This window comes from Mya arenaria, chromosome 8 (genome assembly GCF_026914265.1).
Source record: "Mya arenaria isolate MELC-2E11 chromosome 8, ASM2691426v1".
NCBI classification, from domain to species: Eukaryota; Metazoa; Mollusca; class Bivalvia; order Myida; family Myidae; genus Mya; species Mya arenaria.
In genome coordinates this window covers 74,022,224-74,044,887 of record NC_069129.1, presented here as the reverse complement: position 1 = coordinate 74,044,887, position 22,664 = coordinate 74,022,224, and the positions used below count along the sequence as shown (strand labels likewise).

Below are 22,664 nucleotides of genomic sequence, written 5' to 3'. Positions count from 1 at the left end.
TTATACTTTATGAAAAAAATGGAATGTATTGCTGAAATGAAATGTCAATTTTTCCAAAAAAAATCATATCTAGAGAAAAAAATATACTTGAGTTATTATTAAAAAATAGTGAATTGTACTCAAATTTTTTTTTGGCTGAATATATTTTCATTGAAATCTTGACTGGAGGTTTAAATCAACGTATTTTATGATGGGATGCGCTCTTATAAGGTGTAAAACATATACGAATTTTAATAACGTTTGATTTTATTTGCTTAAATGAGTTGAGACTGAGATTGAAGTAATTTCGTTATATTTGGGCCTTGTCAGAGATAAAGTCAGACGGCTTGTCGTGAACCCGTGTCGCGTCGCCACGATCACCAACGGTTCAATCGTCTTATACTGGGTAAGCGATAAAGAGGGCCACAATGTCGTCTTCGGGTATGATGGTAAAGTGTGGAATATGCGTTGATAAGAGTCAAGAGTTCCTCTTACGGGACGCAAAGAGTAACTTTATTTGCGTTCAGATCTGGCCATCAAATGGCCCTACAACTGACAGTTGATCGCATGGGGACCGTCGTGGCTGAATGTCGGGAATCAATTAAGATCAGCCAGTCCCATATAGTGTAAGCGCGTTTGTTGTCCTTACTTTTTATATATGTCCCTGGCATGTAATTATTATTGGATCTACGTGCCATGAATTCCGCCTATCAAAATGCATCTTTGCATTTTACCTATTCAAAAGCTTTCCGGAACAGTCAAAAACGGCATGAACATCTAAGTTTAAAACCTCTTTCGCGGCTAGATTTCTGACCAGGGCCGGTATTCATAAAACATCTTAAGTAATTTCATTACTTAAGTTATATTCTTCAGGTAAAAGTATCTCACTTATCATAGTTTGGTATAATAAACTATATATTGTCTTAAATACTTTATTTGCATTGATTTGGTTCACAATATAAAATATGTAGATATATAGATAGATATATCTATTTCTGAGTAAGAAAAGCATATACATCAATATTTAAAAACAAACAAAATAACATGAATAGTAAATAAAACATAATACATACATGCTATTATAAATAGCCATGACAGGCACATCCGGCCAAGGATGACACAACAAAGAGAAAACCCTTATTTCCATTGTGGTCCTTTGTTTTGGCGGCATCGCATAGGCATTGCATAATTTAAATAATTAATTGGCTGTAATTGAAATTGCACAACTGTATTAAAAGTAAGTCTTAATGGATTAAAATAAATATTACAGAAGGACTATTATAGTATGAATATGACGGTATGCAGTACTAATAAAAATTCGAGCTTAAGTTAAAATTACATATACCGAAAATCTTTGAATAAATAAATGAAAAAAAATAATATATATATATATATATATATATATATATATATATATATATATATATACTGATAAATCTATATATCTATCTATAAATGAATTAGACATGTATATATTATATGTTAAAAACACTAATTCTTTTCTTTAAATTTTACTAAGAAATTGACTAAACTTAGGGTTTATGAATACCGCCCCAACATTCCGTAATGGGTTTCAAGCCCCCATTAAAGGTTGTTATTCATGAATGATAAAACCACAACAAAAACATTTCCACCACAACGACCCGGTTATTTTCCACCATATCGTGCTAAAAATATTTTTCGTTCAATCTTTAAATTCTATTTTTAGCTTGACGTACGCATGCGCAGGAAGACCATTAATTGTGAAATTCGAACATGCTGAGTGTAGCATCTTGACAACTTTTAACCAGTTTTTATGTGAATAAGTTTAGTGGACAGTGTATTTGAATCATATCAAATTTTGAAGCAGGTTGCATGGATCCAAGAATTGCTTGGTATCCGCCTGAACAATTGGGATTGGCGCATGATATTTGGACCAGTATCTGGGAGGCAGAAATAGGCGTGGACAACATGTCCCTAAACAATTCAAACCCTAATTTGGACCAGAGACCTCAGGATTACATTCCACTTGACAATTCGGGCAATATTGATCATAAAACTGCAGCAAACAATCGTGAAAACATTTTAAAAAATATACAAAACCAGCACAAGAGAAAAAGAGACAACAAGGCGAGTACGTACTGGCTAAACCATTCCTGCTACAAACATCATTTGAGAGACGGAGGGCTAACACCATGGAAACCAAGGGAAACGAGATATAGTTTCCCAGGACATATAGGGTAAATGTGGTTTCATTCATTTTTATTCTTTTTAACAATAATTTTCAAAAAATGAATGAAAAAGTAAGGTCAAGGTCATTTTACATGAGCAATTGGTTCCCTGCTTCGATCATTTTTTATTAAAATATATATTCTGAACAACTGTTTCATTGTGTTAATTATCACATAGAACTGTATTATAAAATCTGTTTCCATTTTTTTCCATCCAATGCTTAGTTTTCTCATGTACCAATAAGTCTCAATTTTATAGAATTACATAATTTAATTCTTTGTTACAGTATGGAAACGGGTTCATTTCTACCCAGAGACAAACTTAAATATTTTTGAAAAATAAACAGAAAAAATACCTTTTATTAACTTTTAATCCTTAATCAGAAATATTCACTGTCATAGTAAACTGTTATTAATTATACATAATAGTCTTTCAGTTCTAGTAAATACTCATGTTTGTGGGTATTTAATGTGAGGTTATTTTTCATCGATTTGAAACATATGAACCAAAACCTGGAACATTCTGGACTCAATTTACTTAAATAAGTAAAACTCAAAGGGATGCTCAATTTACTTCTTTATCATACAAAACTTCTCCAAATATAGAACATATGTTCGTAGTCAGAAATGGTAACTGGACTGAATTGACTTGATATCATGTCAAATGTAACAATTGCCTGTGATCATAATCAGTAAATTTAGTGATTGATCAATATGGAAAGTGTGTCTGTAAGACTGAACAAAGTAATATGTTTGGTGCTGGAGAACAGAACGACCCTTAAGTTGAACCGCTGACCTTACTTTTTTCCTTAATTTTGGTTCAAATAGAGAGGACTTACGGGTATGAATTGGAGTGGTCTGATAATGGTGATCAAGAATCTTAACGGATCTGTTCAGATTTTTTTGTAGAACTGATATAACAAAATAAGAGCCACCTTGATTGCTTCATTTCTTCAAGCTGTAGTTTTAAAAATGTTTTCCACCTAAAAGTTTCACCTGAAATGGAACCATATCCCCAAAATAGGACATTTGTAGAATATTTACACACCTTTCATCCACCTTCCAAGTATCATGTCAACTGTCAGAGGATTGGTACAAAAGTCTGTGAATCGGGATGATTCTTATGATTTTCTTTTCGTTTTTGTTTTTAAATTATGTCCTATGTTTTTAAGCAGTTTTAACCATAAGAGGTCAAGGTTGCGCAGTAGCATTTCATTTAAAACTATTGAGTAAGACCGTTTAGCTAGTTATTAAAATTGTGTGTAAGAAATGATTGATAAGCTAATACAAGTTAATGTGGAATAAATTGGATGTCAGATATTTATACATTTGTCAATTATTTGTAGCTCAGATGTGCTCGGAATTGAAGTTACTAGTCTGTTTTCTGGATAAAGGTTTGAGCGGCCAGAAGAAATATCAAAACACCCTGTACTCTCATTGTTGTTTTCCTGGTAAACCAGTTCTTATAGCATCAATCATCATTGGTCAGCTGCCTAAGATTTTATGTGAAACTACTTATGTTTTTATGTGACAAGCTTTCTTACATGAATCCCGGGGTTCATAGATTGTGCAAAAAAAACTCACTGTGCAGCTATGTTACTAATCAGGTTTAAAAGCATGCTGCAGAGTGCCAGTCAAAGCCAAACTGTAAATAAAAGCATTGTTTTACTTTAGTATACTATACATACAGTCAGAAGTTGTAAAAAATACATGCTTGTGAAATTTGATAAAGGCCATGTTACTTAATTTAGAAAAGGAAGACAAAACCGACCTACCTAGCCTATTTTTCAGACATGTCACAGGAACATATTATGTTCTAACATAATTTTTGTTGGCATATAGTTGGCAGACAATTTGCAAACTTATCTCTACTGTCATAACTGTATCTGTATTGAATTTCTTTTGACATGGAATTTAATTTAGTAACGTAGGGGACAGATAGATAGGTCTGACACTGAAACAGGTACCGGGAATAGACTGACCCAGGTAATTTGTTGGTTGTAAAGATATTTGATATCTGAAACTTTACTGTCCTGAGATGCTCAGATTGCTGGATGAAGTACTGAATGTTTGTCACTAAAATTTCAATAAGTTTTCAAAAAATTCAATTCAAGTTTGCAGAATTGTAGAACACTTTTAGCTCTAAGGTTTAGGTCATTGCAGCAAGACAGTCATTTTTGGTCTACCATTTATGTACCAATATAAATGAGATTTAATTCAATGAAATACAAATGACTGACCAGTCTGGGACATTCGTAACTTTCCTGTTAACAGTTAATAAGAAATAAATAGACATGGACTATTTAGTGCTCTCTATAAGAACCGGCTGCCGGCCAAAATAGAGGGCTCAAATGACAATTGGGCCGGTTCAAATTTGGAAAACTAAATAAATTATAAATAGGATAAAAAGTAGCTGGTCGGTTACTTTACATTTTGAGACGGTTCAACTGAAACTTATTGAGAACCCTGACTGTTAGTTTCTTAGAAGAAAGACATTTTTACTTGAGAATCCTGTGTGTGTATTTAAACTAAACGATACCAGTCTTCAAAATTATACTTTGAATTAACAAGTCTGAAAACTAGTGCTTGGCATGAAAATGTTTCAACAAGCCTTGCAGTATTTACAAATTGTAAATGATTTCCAGACTTGTCAAATTTTGAATTTTTATACTGCAAGGCTTGTTTTGTAACAATATAACATTGCAGGGCTTGCAGACTTGTTCATATTTCGACCCCTGAGATACAGATATGTTTTAATTGCAAATTCTTTCATATATGTAAGCAGAATACTTGTACAGTAATTGAAAACTTATTTGTGTTTCAGAGACTTGAGCTTTTATGTTCCATATTGATGGCAACAAGTTCAAACTCCCAATTTCAAATTCTTGATGGAAGCCTTGTGTATATAATTGTTACTTATAACTGTAACAGACATTCACACACACTTAAGAACAGTTTAGTCAGAATGACCTTACTGAAGAAGCTGTGGGTTTCAAGCCTCACAAGAGGCACTTGCTCAAAGCCTCTCAAAAAGGATGTCCCAACTGGTTTTCCAAACAGACATGCAGAATCAGCTTCTGCCTGTCTTCACGAACAAACTAAGATAAATTCATAATACAATTGAAACTACAATACATTGACAAGCTCAGCCAATTTTAAATCTACTGTCCATACCTCTTTTAGAAATTTTCAGACGAAAAATAATGTTTTTCCATATGTATGTTGTTTGTGATGTAATCTCATTCAACAGGCATGATTGGAATGGCTTTTCTCCTGAGGCAAGCAGTGGGCTGTGCTTGGAAACATGGCATGTTGACTTGCTGGGAAAGTTGGTTTCACAGGTGGCAGAAAATAAAACTATCTGCTGTTATGAGTATTGAGAAACTGTGTTCTTTTCCTTTAATAGGGAAAATAGGTTGCAATCATAGTTCTATTTTTTGTATTTAAACAAATCCTAGCTTCTTGTGGCCGCACATCCTCAGGATGTGCCTGCTTTGAATATCATGTACCTAACAATCTGATGTACTTTAATATCGCTTCACAAAAGGTGCTTATTAAAATCATGTTGTGTATAGTGGTGTATATTTTTGACAATTTTGGTCAAATCCCATAAATTCATTATCTGACAGTAAGTCTGAGAACATGAAGGTTCTTCTTGTGTGGACAGAAGAGTTTGTGTGTGGCTGTTGAGGTAGCCAGACTATAGAAAGTGTAGGTGGCTGAGACAAGCACAGAATCTCATGCAGAGAATTTTGCAAGTACTAGTAGTGCATATTCTGTAAACAGGTTGTATTTTATACAAAAAATGTCATTTGTGAATACGAATACAAATTTACACATGTTTCTTCAAATTTGATTTCATTTACACATATTTGTTTAAAAAAAATCCTAAATTCAAAGACTGGTATTGAAACAATAAACACCTCATATCATCTTAACATTTTAATAACATAACAAATTACAAAATACTACCATAAAAAAGCATCATTTTTTGTTCATTTATTAAAACACTATCTCAAAGTGGTCTCAGACTTATAATGTGCATTTTATAAACTTTCATCAAGTAAAAGTAACGCATTTAAATGTAATGAACTTGTACATACAGGCCTAGCCTTTAATTTGTACAAGTCTTTACCATACTTCTGGTCCCATACATGGACTTCAGTTTTGATTATTAGGTCAGCATGTACTAGTCTAAAGATAACCATTGATAGTTTTTAAAAATGTTTTTTAAAATTTCAGTGATTTTTTGTTTTCATTTTTTGAAAATTATGTGTACATGGTGAGCTATTCTTATCAACAGCGCAATTATATATTGATTTCAATTCCTGGTGTAATACCAGCATGTGAATACAGTTACAACTCACTTCTGTCAATGAATGATATGATGACGATAGTGAAATATCTATACGCTAGATTAAACTCTACATTGATAACTTTACATACAAGTCATAAGTATAATGTTATTAATGAATGCAGATATTTCTCATTCATCTTCCCTTTACGTCATAGCTATCACGACTTACTTATTTTGATTGTATGTTAGAATGGACAATTTAACCTATAAATGATATGTGTTCTTACTAATCTTCACTGTCACATTTAAACATTGTAGTCATTTTATACTTAAAATTTGATGAGAAAGTTGTTCATGTTTTCATTTTAGAAAAAATAATGGGTTTTGGCATATTTTTTTCCTTTACAGGCAAGGCTCCCAAGGTTTGGTTTCATGCTACATCTAATGACGACATATTTATAATAATACATAGTTTTACTGTAAGATGCACAATGCCCATGTGATAATAATTGTGGCTTACGAAGGCCCTGTTAAAATCAATTTGTATGGAAAATGTGTCTTAAAGATATTGGCAATAAGCTATCACAATTGATTAATAAAAAGAAGATCTGGATAAATGAACTATGTAATAGTTATATGACATGGAGTGAATTCTTAATGATTAAGAATGGGTGGAGTGAGCCTAGCGAATTCATTAAGAATTCACTTCAGGTCATCTAACTGACGTAGAATACAACCTTAATGGCTGATACATACAACCTTAATGGCTGATACATTGTCGACGCAAAATCTGACGCAGGGAGTGTGTATCGGATGATTGGCAGTAGGCGATCTTTCTAAACACGTGCGGAAGTTGAAATTGTTAATGATTAAGTCTACTACTGTTTGCCTACATGTATCTGCATTGGCTGAAAATGTAGGTTATATTCTAAGAGGGCCTTCAATATTTGAATTAGTGATGAGTGAAATACATATATTCCATGAGACTGTATGGGGATCTTTACCTTTAAATTGTACATTTTCCTTTGGCGAGCATGACGTTTTGACAATAAAACCAAGAGGGAAATACAGATACAGATTCTCATAAAAGTATGTAGGAGGAATTAATTAAATGAAGACTTAACTGTAGAATGAATCATCTAGTCACCAATATAGAATATAAGTGCCAGTATTTACAATGTACTTTTGGTTTCATTTGATAGCTTTAAAGTTGATTTTTGTGGTTTATATAAAACATTGAAGCTAACAAGTAACTTTTCGTTCAGAGCTTCAGTCAAGGGCAATATGTTGGTATACTCCATTGTAAAGGTCTTTGTTAGTGTTCTGTGATTTTAATTGTTTTTATGGAGAAAATTAAAGCCAAATATCACTACCCTGGTTTTTAAGGATTTTTTTTCACCCTCTAGTGCCAAGAATGGTAATTTCCTCAACTTAACCTGTTTGTAATAAACATTTATTCACTATGCATCACCACATTGGTGTATCACCAATGTTCCTAAAATGAAGGCCATGGCAGTATTTGTCCTCCCTAGAAGCACAAAAAGATGTCAGTAATGTAAAATACATGTTTTATGTTTTGTCTTTTCCAGGCTCCATGAGGAGATTAAAGACTTCTTTAACTACATGTCTCCAACACCGGAGGAGGACAACATGCGGTCCGATGTCGTCAAGCGCATTACCGATGTGATCAATGAGCTCTGGGATTCTGCCAAGGTAAGCAGATTACTCTCCATTCACACTGGCATGATTCTGTCGAACAATCTGATATTCTCAGCTGGCTGCTGTTAGTTTTTAAAAAGAAATGCTGTAATTATTCCATTATAACTGATGAAAGACCTTGAATTATATGACAAGTAAATATAACAACTATTATAAGCTTTAGATCATATTGATCAATATTATTATATTAATTTACCCTTGCTAAAAACATCACTATCTGTTCCAAGATTTAAAGTGGAAAAATTTCAGCCACATATTAAGTAAAATAATCATGTTCTTATTTTCCAAATTTTAGGAAGTGTCACGCTTATTTTCCCAATTGAAAATGGACAGGCAGTAAAATTATTTTAACTCACATTTTTATTCCCTAACAAAAGGCTAGGGAATATAGTAATGGTAGACTAGGCAATCTTGTCCAGAGCATCACTTTAAAAGTCTTGGAGGTATTGACGTCAAACGTGTAGTGCACAAGAACCATTACTCTGGCTTAAGGATTGTTATCTTGACTATTCGAAGACTAAGGAGGGCTATTCTACTCACCCAGTGTTGGCATCTGTCAGCTTAGAGTTTTAGGGCAAGATGGCATTATGTTATTCTTTATAAATTATGTTTGTTGATCACCTTTTTGAGCAACTTGGCATTTTCACCAATAACATTCATTGAATTGAATTCATACTTCACACAGTAACTGTTGTCCAAGGCCATCACACAATTGGTTTACATAACTCCATATTATCCTAAATACAAAATATGGCCATTGATCAACTTAAAAGTTCAATGGTTTAAGTTTAAGGGCAACTTGATGTTTTAACCCAGATCTCAAGCATTGTTCATTAAATGGACTTCATACTTCAAACAGTACCTGTTCTTCAGGACCATCACAATAAGGTTACGTAACCCAATATTTACCTAAATATAAATTTTGGCCCTTGATTGCCCTTTTTTCAATGTTTTTTCTTGATTGTTGCAGGAGATATGGCAGTCGATGACTGCTCTTGTTACAAACTGCTTTAAACCTTGTGGCCCCTAATATTTGACAGCCTGGGAGACTGCTGATATCGCATTTTTGCACATTAAAATGATAGAATGTACTTTAAAAGATATATTTGGTACCAAGGGGTTAGACTATATAAAATAATTAAGCAATGTGTAAGCCTTTATTTAGAACTGTTGAAGAAGTCAATCATTTATTGTGTGCTTGTACTTTCATTGGTCTCTGTATACTGTATAAAACTTATTGTTTTGTCTTGAATTACAGGTAGAAATCTTCGGTAGTTTTCGGACAGGCCTATATCTGCCAACAAGGTATGTAAATTTCTACTCCATTGTGAGAATTCTAGACAGGTTAAAAGTGCTTTTAAATATTATGTAGCAGAGTTTTATTGTGCCCAGACTTAACAGTTTACTCTTGTCAAAGTATAACTGTGAAAATACCTCGAGCCATGTCAGTCATATTTTATTAGGTGTGCATGGAGAACTTGTTGACATACTGTATATAGATTTTCTGCTAATAAAGAAATCATGGAAGATGTAATCTATGCTTACAAGGATGTACAAAAAAAAAGATCCTGTATAATAATTTGTTGTGCGTCATACTAAACCAACTTGGTTGTATGTGCATGTACATTTATTCTTGGTTTCCATTTATAGACAATTATAAAACAATCTCTGCAAAAATAAGGCCAAATATGCACAATGTTGTGGTTCCAATTAGGGTTTTAGCCCGGTTTTAAAAAGAGCAGGGTGCTTTAGACATACTTCAAAAGGGACCGGGTGCTGAGGGTGAAAATGTCACATTCTATGATTGTGTCAGAACTTGAAAATGATTGATTTGTAAAAAAAATCACCATTTGTAATGGGGCCAGGGTTGAAAAAAGAAAGTAAAATTATTTTTGGTGAGTAAACAGGGCCAAATTTCAGTAATATTGATCTGGTGGTGTTTGATCTGGTGGTGTTTTAAGGGTTGGAGAGATTGACCTGTTCACCCTTGTCCATGCTGTATATTAAATTTCAGTGATATTGACCTGGTGGTGTTTGGTGATTGGAAAAAGCTTCCCCTGTTCATCCTGGAGAAGGCCCTGCTAGAGAAGGGCATCACAGACAAGGAGAACATCAAGGTCCTCGACAAGGCCTCCGTATGTAGACATAGTCTTGCGCATACATTATAACAATATTTAATATATTTAACATAGCACTTGTGTGGCAGCATCTTTATTCTCTTTATTTATCATTTTATTCTTGCCACAAGAGTGACTTTAAGTTAGCTCAGAGACTGGGAGGTTATTATACAGAATTGCAATCATAATCAATTTAATACGAGAATTGAGATAATATGTTTGTCAATACATACATCAATCAAACTGGAATATAGTTTCCTTAAATGATAGGGCTGTAGCTTTATTTTTTCTGCCTTGACCTGTAACACTTTTGCATGGTCAGAAAATGGCAAACAAACAATTTGGTATTTAAAATGGCAATAGTTTTATATGGACCCACAAAGGCTAGGATATTTTCCCTAAAAAAGGAACTGAATTTGTTTGTACTGTGATTATTGTGTGGGTTTATTCTGATCTTTCTCAAACTCATTAATCATACATCATGTATTGAAGTCCAGTTTCTTGAATTCATAACAATCCAAATATGAAGTTGAAATCAATACATGAAGTAGTGCTGTTTGTTGGCAAAATGCTGAAACCTTTTCATCAAGATTCATATGAAAAGGAAGTTGAAACACTTTATTCTATTTATTGATAATCCTGAATTTATACATAAAAGTCATGTCCTATAATCAATAAAAAGGGTTTCTGTCTGTTTTCCCCATTATTAAGTATGATATTTTCATCAGATATTTATCTTTAAGACCGTCATCTCTATTTATTAACATACCCTATCTCGTGTGTTTCCAGGTGCCGATTGTGAAGCTGACCGATATAAAGACTGACGTGAAGGTTGACATCAGCTTTAACGTCCATAACAGTGTGAAGAGTGCACAATTAATCAAGGTAGAATTTGCTACCATAATGATATTTTCTATAGCATAACATAAATCTCCAACTCTTCAAATCTGATATTATTGCAAATTAATTATAGAGACAAAATGCATATATATATATATGTATATATATAACGCTTTATTGTCTCAAAATTATTAATATATTCTGTCATAAAGCAGCCCTTATGTTCAGTGTGTGTATACCACGTGATAAATGACGTCATACATGCTATGTCGGAAGGCAAAAAATTGCTTAAAATGAAAACTTAAATCAAAGATAACTTTTCATTTACAACACTATTTTAAATTAAACAAAGGGCAGTCTATGCCGCTTAAAGAGCCCCGCATTTGTTTTAATACCAAAATTTGATGAGGTCATTAGTTTCATCAAACACTTGGACAAACCTGTTTCCAAAATAATGTTTTGACAGTGCTCCGTCAGATGGCCGTATTGTGAAAAGGTTTGTCGAAGTGTCTTAAGAAACTAAACTCACGATCAAATTCTGGTAAAAGACCAAAGGTGGGGCTCCATAAGCAGCGTAGACTGCGCTATGTTTTATTTAAAATGGTGACAAAATAGTGAAGTTATTTTTGTTTAAAGTCTTTTTTTCAAATCAAAATATTGCCTTCCGACGTAGCATTTATGACGCAATTTATCACGTGGTATACACACACTGATGTTGCCATACTTGAAGTATTTATGAACGCCTGTTCATAGAACAGGACATCTTATAGCTTCACTTTCATCGCGGGTAGCGTCCTTCCAGTATGTTTTCCAATCAATAACTTGAAAAGCATTTGTCAAATTGTATCCAAATTTGGACAGAATGTGTATGGGCATTATATCTTGGAAGGAAGATTTTTAATAAATATTAAATAAATCATTGAAGAATTTAAAGGGCAGTATAATGGAATATTGAAGATAGAATACTATCACAAAAGCTTGCTTCCAATACCAGTATATCATTCACAGCACATAACCATTGTTATTGCAGAAGTTCATGAAGGAATATCCGATCCTGCGTTACCTTGTGCTGGTTCTAAAGCAGTTCCTTCTACAGCGAGATCTAAATGAAGTGTTCACTGGTGGAATCTCCTCGTATAGTCTCATTCTTCTCACCGTCAGCTTCCTGCAGGTGATATAATCTAGTATATTAAAATAAGGCCTTTGCTATAATTTAAGTCTAGGGCTAAGGAAGCCATTTTTCAAAGAAAAAGTAAAAGCATTTCCATGTTGTTTGCAGCAGTATCATTGTATAAAACCTTGGCCAAGAGATTCACATACAACTTGATAAACATGTGTTCAGTGAAAATTGCTTATGTTGAGCTAGTCCCCTAGATCTAGCTCAACTGTTTCTTGAATTATGCCCATTGATAATCGGAGAAAAACGGACTAGCATTCTCATCCACTTGCAGTGCTTATGCATGTTTGTTATATTCACCTCTCAAGTGGCCGATTAACTTATGATCTGCAGTATTTCTAACCAGATTTGAGGCAACTATTTTAGCTGCACCCTAATTTATATAAACGAGCACATAATAAAATATTTCAACTTTACAAGAAGTTAGCAATGATTCGGTTAATCCTTTTGTTAACTTAAACAAAGTTCTGAACAATCAGGCCATTGAGGATCTGTTTCTGAACTTCATGCCTTCATGAAGTGTCTGTGAAAACTCGCTTTCAAGTTTATTAATTTTAGCAAGCATAGTTCAATGACGGAGTACAGATTTTACCTTTAATGAAGATACAGTTAGAACTTTCAATGTCTGTTTATTATTTTGTGTACTCTTAATGCAAAGGGAACCGTACATAGCTATTTTTACATATTAGATGCTGTTGCTATTCCAGTTACACCCACGTGAAGACGCTACAGATCCAAACGTGAATCTCGGCATCATGTTGATAGAGTTCTTTGAGCTTTATGGGAGACATTTCAATTACCTCAACACTGGAATCCGTATCAAGAACGGTGGTGCTTATGTACCAAAAGAGCAAATAACAAGGGAGATGGACAACGGTCATCGGCCTTCCATCCTGTGTATAGAGGATCCTCTCACCCCAGGTAGAAACTTAGACAGGCTTATTACACATGGGTTATAGTGGTGATAGAGGCTCTTATGATAAGACATTGGTGTTAGAATCAAAAGTTTCTCATGTAGTCTTTGAAAGATTAGCTGTGATAGTTATAGAATCAGTGAAAACTAAATATTTAGCAGAATGATGTGTAAAGGGCTTATATATATTCTATTTTAGGCATTTGACTTCAGGCAATGTAAATGCCTGTTATGTTTTGCTTCAAATGCCCTCTATATAATTCAAATTAGGTCAAATCATTGCATTAAAATGACTTGTAAATTATAACAATGGTCATAACTAATTAAAGCCTGCAAGCGCTGCACCTGTTATTGCTGTCGAGGCTTTCACTTTTTTTAAATTTTATACTTGATGGCCAGCACTAGCTAAGGAATTTAGGCTTGTTCATCCAAAGTCTGACTGTCCAATGCAAACACATTTGATAACCATATTTTAGTAGACAAGGATTATTCAACTTATTTAGTAAAATAAATGGAGAGCTACCAAGGAATATAAATTAGAATATATGTATGCAATAAATTTATGTGTAATGATAATTTCAGGAAATGATATTGGTAGAAGTTCCTACGGTGCCATGCAGGTGAAGCAAGCATTTGAGTATGCCTACCTGGTACTGAAATATGCCCTTGCACCACAGAATGCCCACCTCCTCAAAGGAAACCAAAGGTAAGACAGGTTTTTTTTATGATCATTAAATTTTATATAAAATTTTAAACCCCTGGCGCTTGTTTCAATAAGATGAATTATTCATAAACCTTATGCTGCATTGGAGTGCTCAGGTACTTTGGTACCTTAAAGAAAGAATCTATGGGATGATTTACTTTATACAATATTTTTTATTGAAATGCAGTTTAAGCAACTAAAAAGGAAATTTACAATCTTGAGCCTTAACATCTTTATTCCGAAGGGGCCATCGTACCTCTACAGGGCAGTATGAGGTATTAAAACCCTCCAAAGTATGAAATCACTCCTGGAATTGACCCCCAAATTTAAGCCAGTAAATGATGGTTGTATTTATAAAATCAGTTGATCACACCTTATTATGTCCCATCTTGTTACTACTGTCTCTTCTTATGCTGTGATGTAACCATAAATATGCATTCTTCCATTGAGGAAACAAAGATTGCTTGAGTATAAATATATGAAAACATGTAAAAATGTGGTTGTAAAGATATGAGCACGTCCTTTGTTCTCCTCAGCATCCTGGCTCGTATAGTGCGTGTAACAGACGAGGTGGTTGAATACCGACGGTGGATACGTGAAGCATTCCCACTCTGTGACAGTCCGCTCGCCTCCATCCCCAGTGAGCGCACGTACGCAAGTGTGGCAACGTCTACCAGCAGCCCGCGGGGAAAACAACCTGATGAGGAGAATAACAACGAGTAAGTAGACAAACTATGTGTCGAATTGTAAGGTATTGTTATTGCCATTCACTGCCATATTGTAACTTTAATCTGAAAAATATCTATATGTAGTCCCATTTTATTAAAATGATTGGTTGATAGATATATTTGGAAAAAGGTGATAAAAATCTTTACCATGTGTGCTGTACATTTTCAGCCCAGAGTTGTTGGTATCTGATAAGCTGATAGCTGTAGAGGAGCACTCGGACTCGAGTGAGAACAGTTCTATGGATCCCTCCTCCTCATCCAGTGCTTCTACAAGCTCGAGCACCAGCCTCGCCAGCGAGTCGGTATGTATAAACATGGGAAAGAAGTTTTATAAACTTCCCTGTTTTTTAAAGGAAGTATTTATTGTGATAACCTTGTAGTCATGATTTCCAAAGGAAATTCGTCATGTTATAGTCTTGTTTTTATCATCATTACATGCAATAACTAAAATGTTCACCAAAGAACAAGGCTTTAAAAATTTACAAAGGGGATTTTGAAAACGTTTTATAAATGACATTGCACGTTGTTCTTGTTTTTAAATTTACCTTTAGCAGCATGAACAGTACTATTCACAGTATAAGACATGTTTTACATGTATTTCAGGATTCAGAAACTGAGGCAATATCGAGCGAGAAGAAATCTCGGACACCAAGTGGTGGTGGTAAACCATGCCGCACCATAGTTAACAAGGAGTTTCACAACAGCAGAGAGCAACTGAAGCAGCAGAACCACCTGGGCAGTCCCAAGAGTCGGGACGGAAGCTCTAGTAGTGTCTCATCAAACCGATCCTCAAACGCTGCACCCATGTACCCCCCACAAACTGTCACTAGTAACTATAGCAACAACTTTCCCTACTACGAGCATAATCAGAGGAGAAATAATGACTCCGGCCATGGTCACGGTGGTCAAGGACACAGTGGTGGTAGTAGTGGTCACTACAATGGTCAATACAATCCGGACATGTCCAGATCTCAAAGGGGTGGGCAGGGTAAACACTACAGTGGTGTGAACAGATCCCATGGTCATGGTGGCCATGGACCGTGGGGACAGTGTAAAGGGGGCGTGAAATCAAAACCTAAGACGCGCAAAAATAGTTCAAGCAGCAATAAATCCCCTAAGGATGGCCACAAACATTCGTCTGGTCATCAATCATCTGGTTCTAGTTCAAAAACAGCCACGCAGGGTTCCAGTTCAAATACAGCCACCCAAGGTTCTAGTTCTAACACAGCCACGAATGTCTCTAGGTAACAAATAAATTGCATCCTACTGCGGTAGGGACTGTAGTGAGTTTTATCTGTAAATAGTAACTGTTATATCATTGCAAGCAGAAAGCAAGAAAAGAGAGAACAAAGGAGATATCCACTTCATCAAGTAAAAAGAGTATAGATATGTGGAAACAATGTTAAAATCAGGGTTTTTTGCGTATTAAATGAGAAATTTAACAGCATGAAAAACAGCGTGAAAAAACAATGTTTGAGAAACAAAAAAATAGTATTTTATTATCAAATTGTCACAAATCATTTCTAATTTGTTCATTTGTTTATGGTCATGTAAGAGTGATATTTAAATCTCGGTGTGTAGTTTACACACATGCATTTCGTTGGATTGAAGGAATTCTCATTATATATTTTATTTGCTCATTTTAGATAGGGTTGTCACATTTACATATTTTAAATTTGCCATGATTGTAAAAAAAAATACATTTTAAACAAAAAATAAAAATTCAATATTCTTTCTTTTTGAAATCTCATCTTGTCAAATTATAAATAATTGCATGATTTTGTAAAAATGCCATGTGCTTTTGTTAAAAAGTGCTGCTATTTTACCACGGAGAAAAAAATAATTACAAAATATCTTGTCTATGATGATGATGTGAGGTGTTAGCTATACCATTATGTTCATCCTGTTTCTAGTCGTATTTTTTCTGTATTAACTTATCATACTGAGACACTAGACCCTGTCTCATGGATATTTAAAGTCATTGTAATTATCATTTCATACAACAATTAACACAAACCTGCTTTACATTCAACCGTTCAACTGACTAATAAAGGGATTTTGTTCCATAAATAATCAATAACATGTGGTTGTTTAATCCAATGGATTATTTCACCACCTCTGACAAATAACCTGACAAGAGACAAGCTCCCATTTATGTCATGTTGATTAAGAACTCTGCATGATTTGGATATGACGCAATTAGTGTTCAATGTTTTACTATTGTTTGAAATGTTTTCTTAGATACAGGTATAGAATCTACAGCAAATGTGTAAAAAGTGTACATGCAGCTTTAAATCACCAGATATATAATGTACATGAATAGCTGTATTTGAAGGGAATGATTATTTATACGAAACTGTGAAACTCATAACTTATGTAATGTTTATGTTGCCTGATACCTTGTAAATATAAATCCTGTAATTTATTGTCCGTAATTAATTTTTTAATTCACTATATGTTGAAGGTGTAAACTGGTACCAAAAATTAATTATTAAAATCTTTTGAATCACTTCTATTTAACACATTAAAATGATTCTATGCAATGCTCTTTGCTAAGATTAGTGTCCTGTAAACCTGATTATTTCAAATTGTTTTTAGTTCCACTGTTTTTGAACGGAAAAAATAAGTTATTGTCATAGCCTTTGCCTCCCCATTGTCATAGTCATTAAAACAACTACCTCGGCCATAACTCAAAAAACATTAAAGACGTGCATCAACTTGAAAGCTCTCACAGATTGAACGTTGGACAACTTTTATATTTTTTGTCTTGGAACGAGCCAATTTTGCAAAAATCCATGGAAACCAGTTTATAAAACTGCTGACAAAAAATAATATGGCAAATTTTATGCATTTTCTTAAACCGTTTAAGCCATAAAACATTGATTTTCAAATGGAAATATGAAAAAACTATGATTTGATTTTTTGTAAGCTACCTATATCAATGGTTATCAGATATTTACGCAAAAATTTGCTCTTTCCAAGACAAAAAATAAAAAAGTTGTAAAAATGATATATCTGTGAGAGAGCAGTTTTGACAACACAAGTTACACATGTCTAGCAAGACTCATCACTCAGGGTGGAATGATTTGTGAGTTATGCCTCGTGGCTTACAGAAAGATGGACGAGCAACCGTCTGCTTTGTGCACTCGTTGTTGCTGTTTATCATGCAAAGCACAGTAAGGTGATTTTGATTTTATTTTATTGTTGAATGCTCAACTATGTTTTAATTTGCTGTGAATGTGTTTGATTATGGTTGAAGTAGTATGTGTTATCTGTTTTTTGTGAAGTAGACTAATTTTATGGATAAAAATTATGTATAGCATGTTAGAGTTTTAGCTAAAGAGTTTAGGAAGGGTGCTGCACACGGCCTCTTTTTGGTAGCAAACCTCATGGAGACAAGCAGGTGCACCATTTAGTATTCCTAGAACTGAACGCTTAAGATATTCTTATATTGATTTTGTTTTATTTAAAAACTTATAAATATAATATATGAATTCATTTTGAAGTTATAACCTTAAAAACTCTAAATAAACACAATTTCTAGTTTCTATCATTTTCTGTCAAATTAAAAATATTTCAGTTCCTCACGTCTAATATGATGTGCTCTTTTCACCCATAGCACCATGCCCATTTTGCAGCACCCTACCAGCACCTTTAAATACTGGCTAAAACCCTTCAAGTAATTGAGAAACATTACCTTATGTATGTGTATTTAAGAGCAAAACTGTTTTTGTCCATCATTTAACGATTTTGTGATATTTTTGAACTTTTCATTTTTTAAATCAATCATTGTTTAATATGTTTAAATTATTTTGTATGAAAGAAATGTAAGCTATTTCTTTTCAGTATATATGAAAGATGTTGCCTTGTAAGTGTGAGATATTTCTTCTGTGATTGAATTCTTTTCCCCAAAAATGCACTTTACTTTTTTCTCAGCAAATAACTTGATAAGTGTATATGTATATAGAACATTATGTAGCAATGCGTATTCCGTTGTCAGACGCCATTGCCGGCATAGTTTTTATTTATATAGATGAATTAAACATTTACCATACAGAGTTAAGCCACATAAAAGACTTTTGCCTTTGTATTAGTTTTTGTTAAAAGTAAGATGATTTTCAAAGTCAGGGTTCTCAATAAGGTTGAATTGAACCATCTCATATAGTAAACAAACAGCTACAACTAATTTCCACTTAAACAATCACTCTTTTGCCTAGTTGAACCAGCCTATTGCAATTTGAAGCGCCATTTCGTCTATTTTACTGAGGTTCTTATTGAGAACAAGGCAGTGTTTCAAAAGTTGCACAACTTTGTATCTTATTAAGTTTAACATTAGTGTCATACACAAATGCTGACTCTGAGTCACCTCCGTAAGCAGGTATCACAGGTATCACGATAGCCAAAGACTTTTTATTGTTTTAGGACAAGGTGCCATACCTTCCATTATCTCATGCTAGTAATGTGCTTTTATCTTTGTTTTATTGCTTTGTTGTAATTGTTACATGTAGCTATATTGCGCAATAATAAAGCATCTTTTAGATTCCCTAGTGCTAGACATGGCCTAAAAGGACTGTGATGTTGTGTAAATGGCAGGAAATCTTACTTTAACTAGCCTTATTCATTTCTCCTTTGGGTTCGTCCTGTGAAAGTAGTTCTAAATTGTTGCAGTACCATGAAAGATTTTACAGCATACACTTATGTGTGAGTTTTTTTGGAGAGATTATATACATGTATGTCTATATATTGTAATAGTTGAATGAAAAAATGAACACATTGTATTGGACTGTCAAACTTTATGCAGGGACATATGAACACAGGCAGTGGGGCAATAGTGAAATCATCTTTGGCCACACAGCATATATATTCATAACTGTGTTCACTGGCAAAATGGGGGAATATTTTTTTTTTACAATATAAAAACAACTGCTCTTTGGAATCAACACCAATCAACACTTTTTATGGGTTTATAAATGCGTTACTTGTTATTCATATGTTCCTGGTTAGAATCATGATACAAAGTCTTTCAAATGTATTAGCGCATTTCACTGTATCAGTAGGTCTTAATCCAGTGAATATTGCAAGTTAGTATTATACATAGTTATTTGTCATATTCTGTGCAATACTGTTTGTCATGAAATGATGTCCTCTATCGACATATGTTTCGTAGATGATGTTGTGTTGATTATATTTTGTGTTTATGTTTCCATGGAATTAGCAATAGCTGAAGGCATGCAAGGAAAAAATAATGGCATTTACACACAAAATCAGTCTTTCATGAGTGGGATGATAAGAGCACATGGTTGTTTAATACAGTATTAGGGTAATCCATCCATCAGTAATACAAAATATTGCTACTGGTAAAGTTTTGTTAAAATGTCAAGTTTGAATATTTTTTCGACATTATTTTATTTATGAAACTTAATCATATTAATTTAATTGCTATACAATAAAAATAAAAATTACCCGCCTTTTATGTATCCTATCATAATAGTACTGTTATTATGGCGTTATTCAAAAATGTAAACATAATATGACAGTTAATCAATATAAATTAAACATACCAATAATCTCATGTTAATATCTAAAGTGCTCTAACACATCTTTGCATCCTTACGATGGATGGCTTACCTTAAAACAAATTCTTTACAGTTTAAAAAATCCTACATTGTGTAATTTTATTGCTAGTAGCATACCAACATGATGTATTTTTTGCATTTATTGTAATACTGTTAAAGTTTTCACTTCTAAAATATGTTACATGTAGTGAACTTACAAGATATTGTCTTATTGTTTTCAGTTATTTTTACTTTCTTTTAAATGTATTTCATGAACTAATTTCACATAGATGCTCTTATCATTTCTTGAACTATTTTAGTCAGTCATTAACCTGGAATACAAAGAAGAGACTCTTATTATTTCTTGAAATATTTTAGTCAGTCATTAACCTGGAATACAAAGAAGAGACTCTTATTATTTCTTGAAATATTTTAGTCCATCATTAACCTTGAATACGAAGAAGAGACTCTTATCATTTCTTGAACTATTTGAGTCCATCATTGACCTAATTGAATATAAAGAGACTCTGATCATTTCTTGAACTATTTGAGTCAATCATTAACCTTGCATATAAAGAAGAGACTCTTATCATTTCTTGAACTATTTGAGTCCATCATTAACCTTGAATATAAAGACGAGACTCTTGTCATTTCTTGAACTATTTTAGTCTGTCATTAACCTTGCATATAAAGAAGAGACTCTTATCATTTCTTGAACTATTTGAGTCCATCATTAACCTAATTGAATATAAAGAAGAGACTCTGATCATTTCTTGAACTATTTTAGTCAATCATTAACCTTGCATATAAAGAAGAGACTCTTATCATTTCTTGAACTATTTGAGTCCATCATTAACCTTGAATATAAAGACGAGACTCTTATCATTTCTTGAACTATTTTAGTCCATCATTAACCTTGCATATAAAGAAGAGACTCTTGTCATCTCTTGAACTATTTTAGTCCATCATTAACCTTAAATACGAAGAATCCTTTAAGAAGAAAATATACATTTTGAAACTCTGAATTTGAATCAAGTATTTTAATAATGTATTGCTTAGTAGTTTACTGCTAAGTTTTATACATTTTACTGGATTTAAATTGATAGGAAATAATTATTACCCTCCTTCAAATATTTTACTCTGTTCTGATTTTTCTTTTATCTACCAAGCTCTGTTATGGACATTTTTACTTACAAAACTGTTATTTCAACATTTAACTGACATTCAACAATAACCATAAAGTGGTTGTTGGTAGTCATTTAATTAAGTAACCCCATTAGGTTTAAGATTAAACTTAAAAAAAACATCATTTGTATCTGAAGGAGCGGAAGTTTAAAATCCCATAGTGAAACATGAAGAAAACTAATATTTATAGATATAAACAAACAGAAAGTAAATGTTAAAGTGACATATATTTCATTTTGAACCTTAGTTTTTCATTATTTCATATTAGAACATGTTGTATATACTGCCATCTCATGTGCTGTCTGCACAGTGTCATGTGAACATTCAATAATTTGACATTAATTGTATCTGTTGACTCAAATGTTAAAAGATTGTGATGTAAGTAAAGAATAAAAATCATAAAATTTTGTAAAATGTGACCAAAAAAAATAATAAAATAAAAAACTTGACAGCTGATTTATGTGTTTTTTTCAAAGAAGGCCCTACCAACATGCAAACGATGAGAGTCGGATGCTTAAAATGAGCTAATAAGCAAATTGGTGAATTGAATATAGGGTCAAGGAAGCATGAATTTTAGCAAAACTCTGTAAAAAATAATGAAACCTGATTTTTTCTGAAGACTGGTTTATTCGGAGGATGTCGTTGGGTGAGCAGACGTCTGGACTGGTATTCATAAAACATCTTAACTTCTTACCTCATTTCTCAACTTGAGTCTATTTCCTATATTTTTCATAGTCAAAGAAAAGTGTAAGTGTTTTAATAAGAACGTATTTATTTTTATAAAATCAATGATAATAAAATAGTTCAGATACTTATTGTAGCATCCGATAAGTGAGATACTCAACTTATGAAAATGACTTAAGTTTGGAAATGACTTAAGTTTGGAAATGACTTAAGATAATTTATGAAAACTCTAGTCGCCAAAATTGAGGTTTCCGATTTAGTTAAGATAAAAAAGATAAAACTTGGTACTCGCATGGAGACGGAGGATGGGATTGCCCTGATGGGGTCAAGGTCACTGTTACTAAAAATAGAGAAGCAGTTTTCATGTGATAACTCTTGTAAAACTGATTTAGAATGTACCCTTAATCTAACTTTAAATTGAGTTCTGCTTATAGTTTTTTATAGAATGTGAATACATCTGGCTTATGTTGGAATTGTAATTTGGAAAAGTCACTTAAATTTAATGGTATTAAGGTCATAATTGCTGCTACTAAAAAGTAGAATATCCAAGAACAAGG

The 22,664-nt window shown here is 33.2% G+C and overlaps 1 protein-coding gene across 1 annotated transcript; it reads left to right on the top strand.

Annotated features, from left to right (window-relative positions):
* The first annotated feature begins 1,713 nt into the window (after window positions 1-1,713).
* LOC128243344 (terminal nucleotidyltransferase 4B-like) lies at window positions 1,714-21,872 on the top strand. The gene is made up of 11 exons (XM_052961056.1): window positions 1,714-2,198; window positions 8,076-8,199; window positions 9,464-9,510; window positions 10,220-10,340; window positions 11,112-11,207; window positions 12,193-12,333; window positions 13,047-13,260; window positions 13,835-13,958; window positions 14,492-14,674; window positions 14,853-14,985; window positions 15,287-21,872. The coding sequence occupies exons 1-11, from the start codon at window positions 1,834-1,836 to the stop codon at window positions 15,929-15,931; spliced, it is 2,193 nt and encodes a 730-aa protein (XP_052817016.1). The 5' UTR covers window positions 1,714-1,833; the 3' UTR covers window positions 15,932-21,872.
* Window positions 21,873-22,664: the final 792 nt, after the last annotated feature.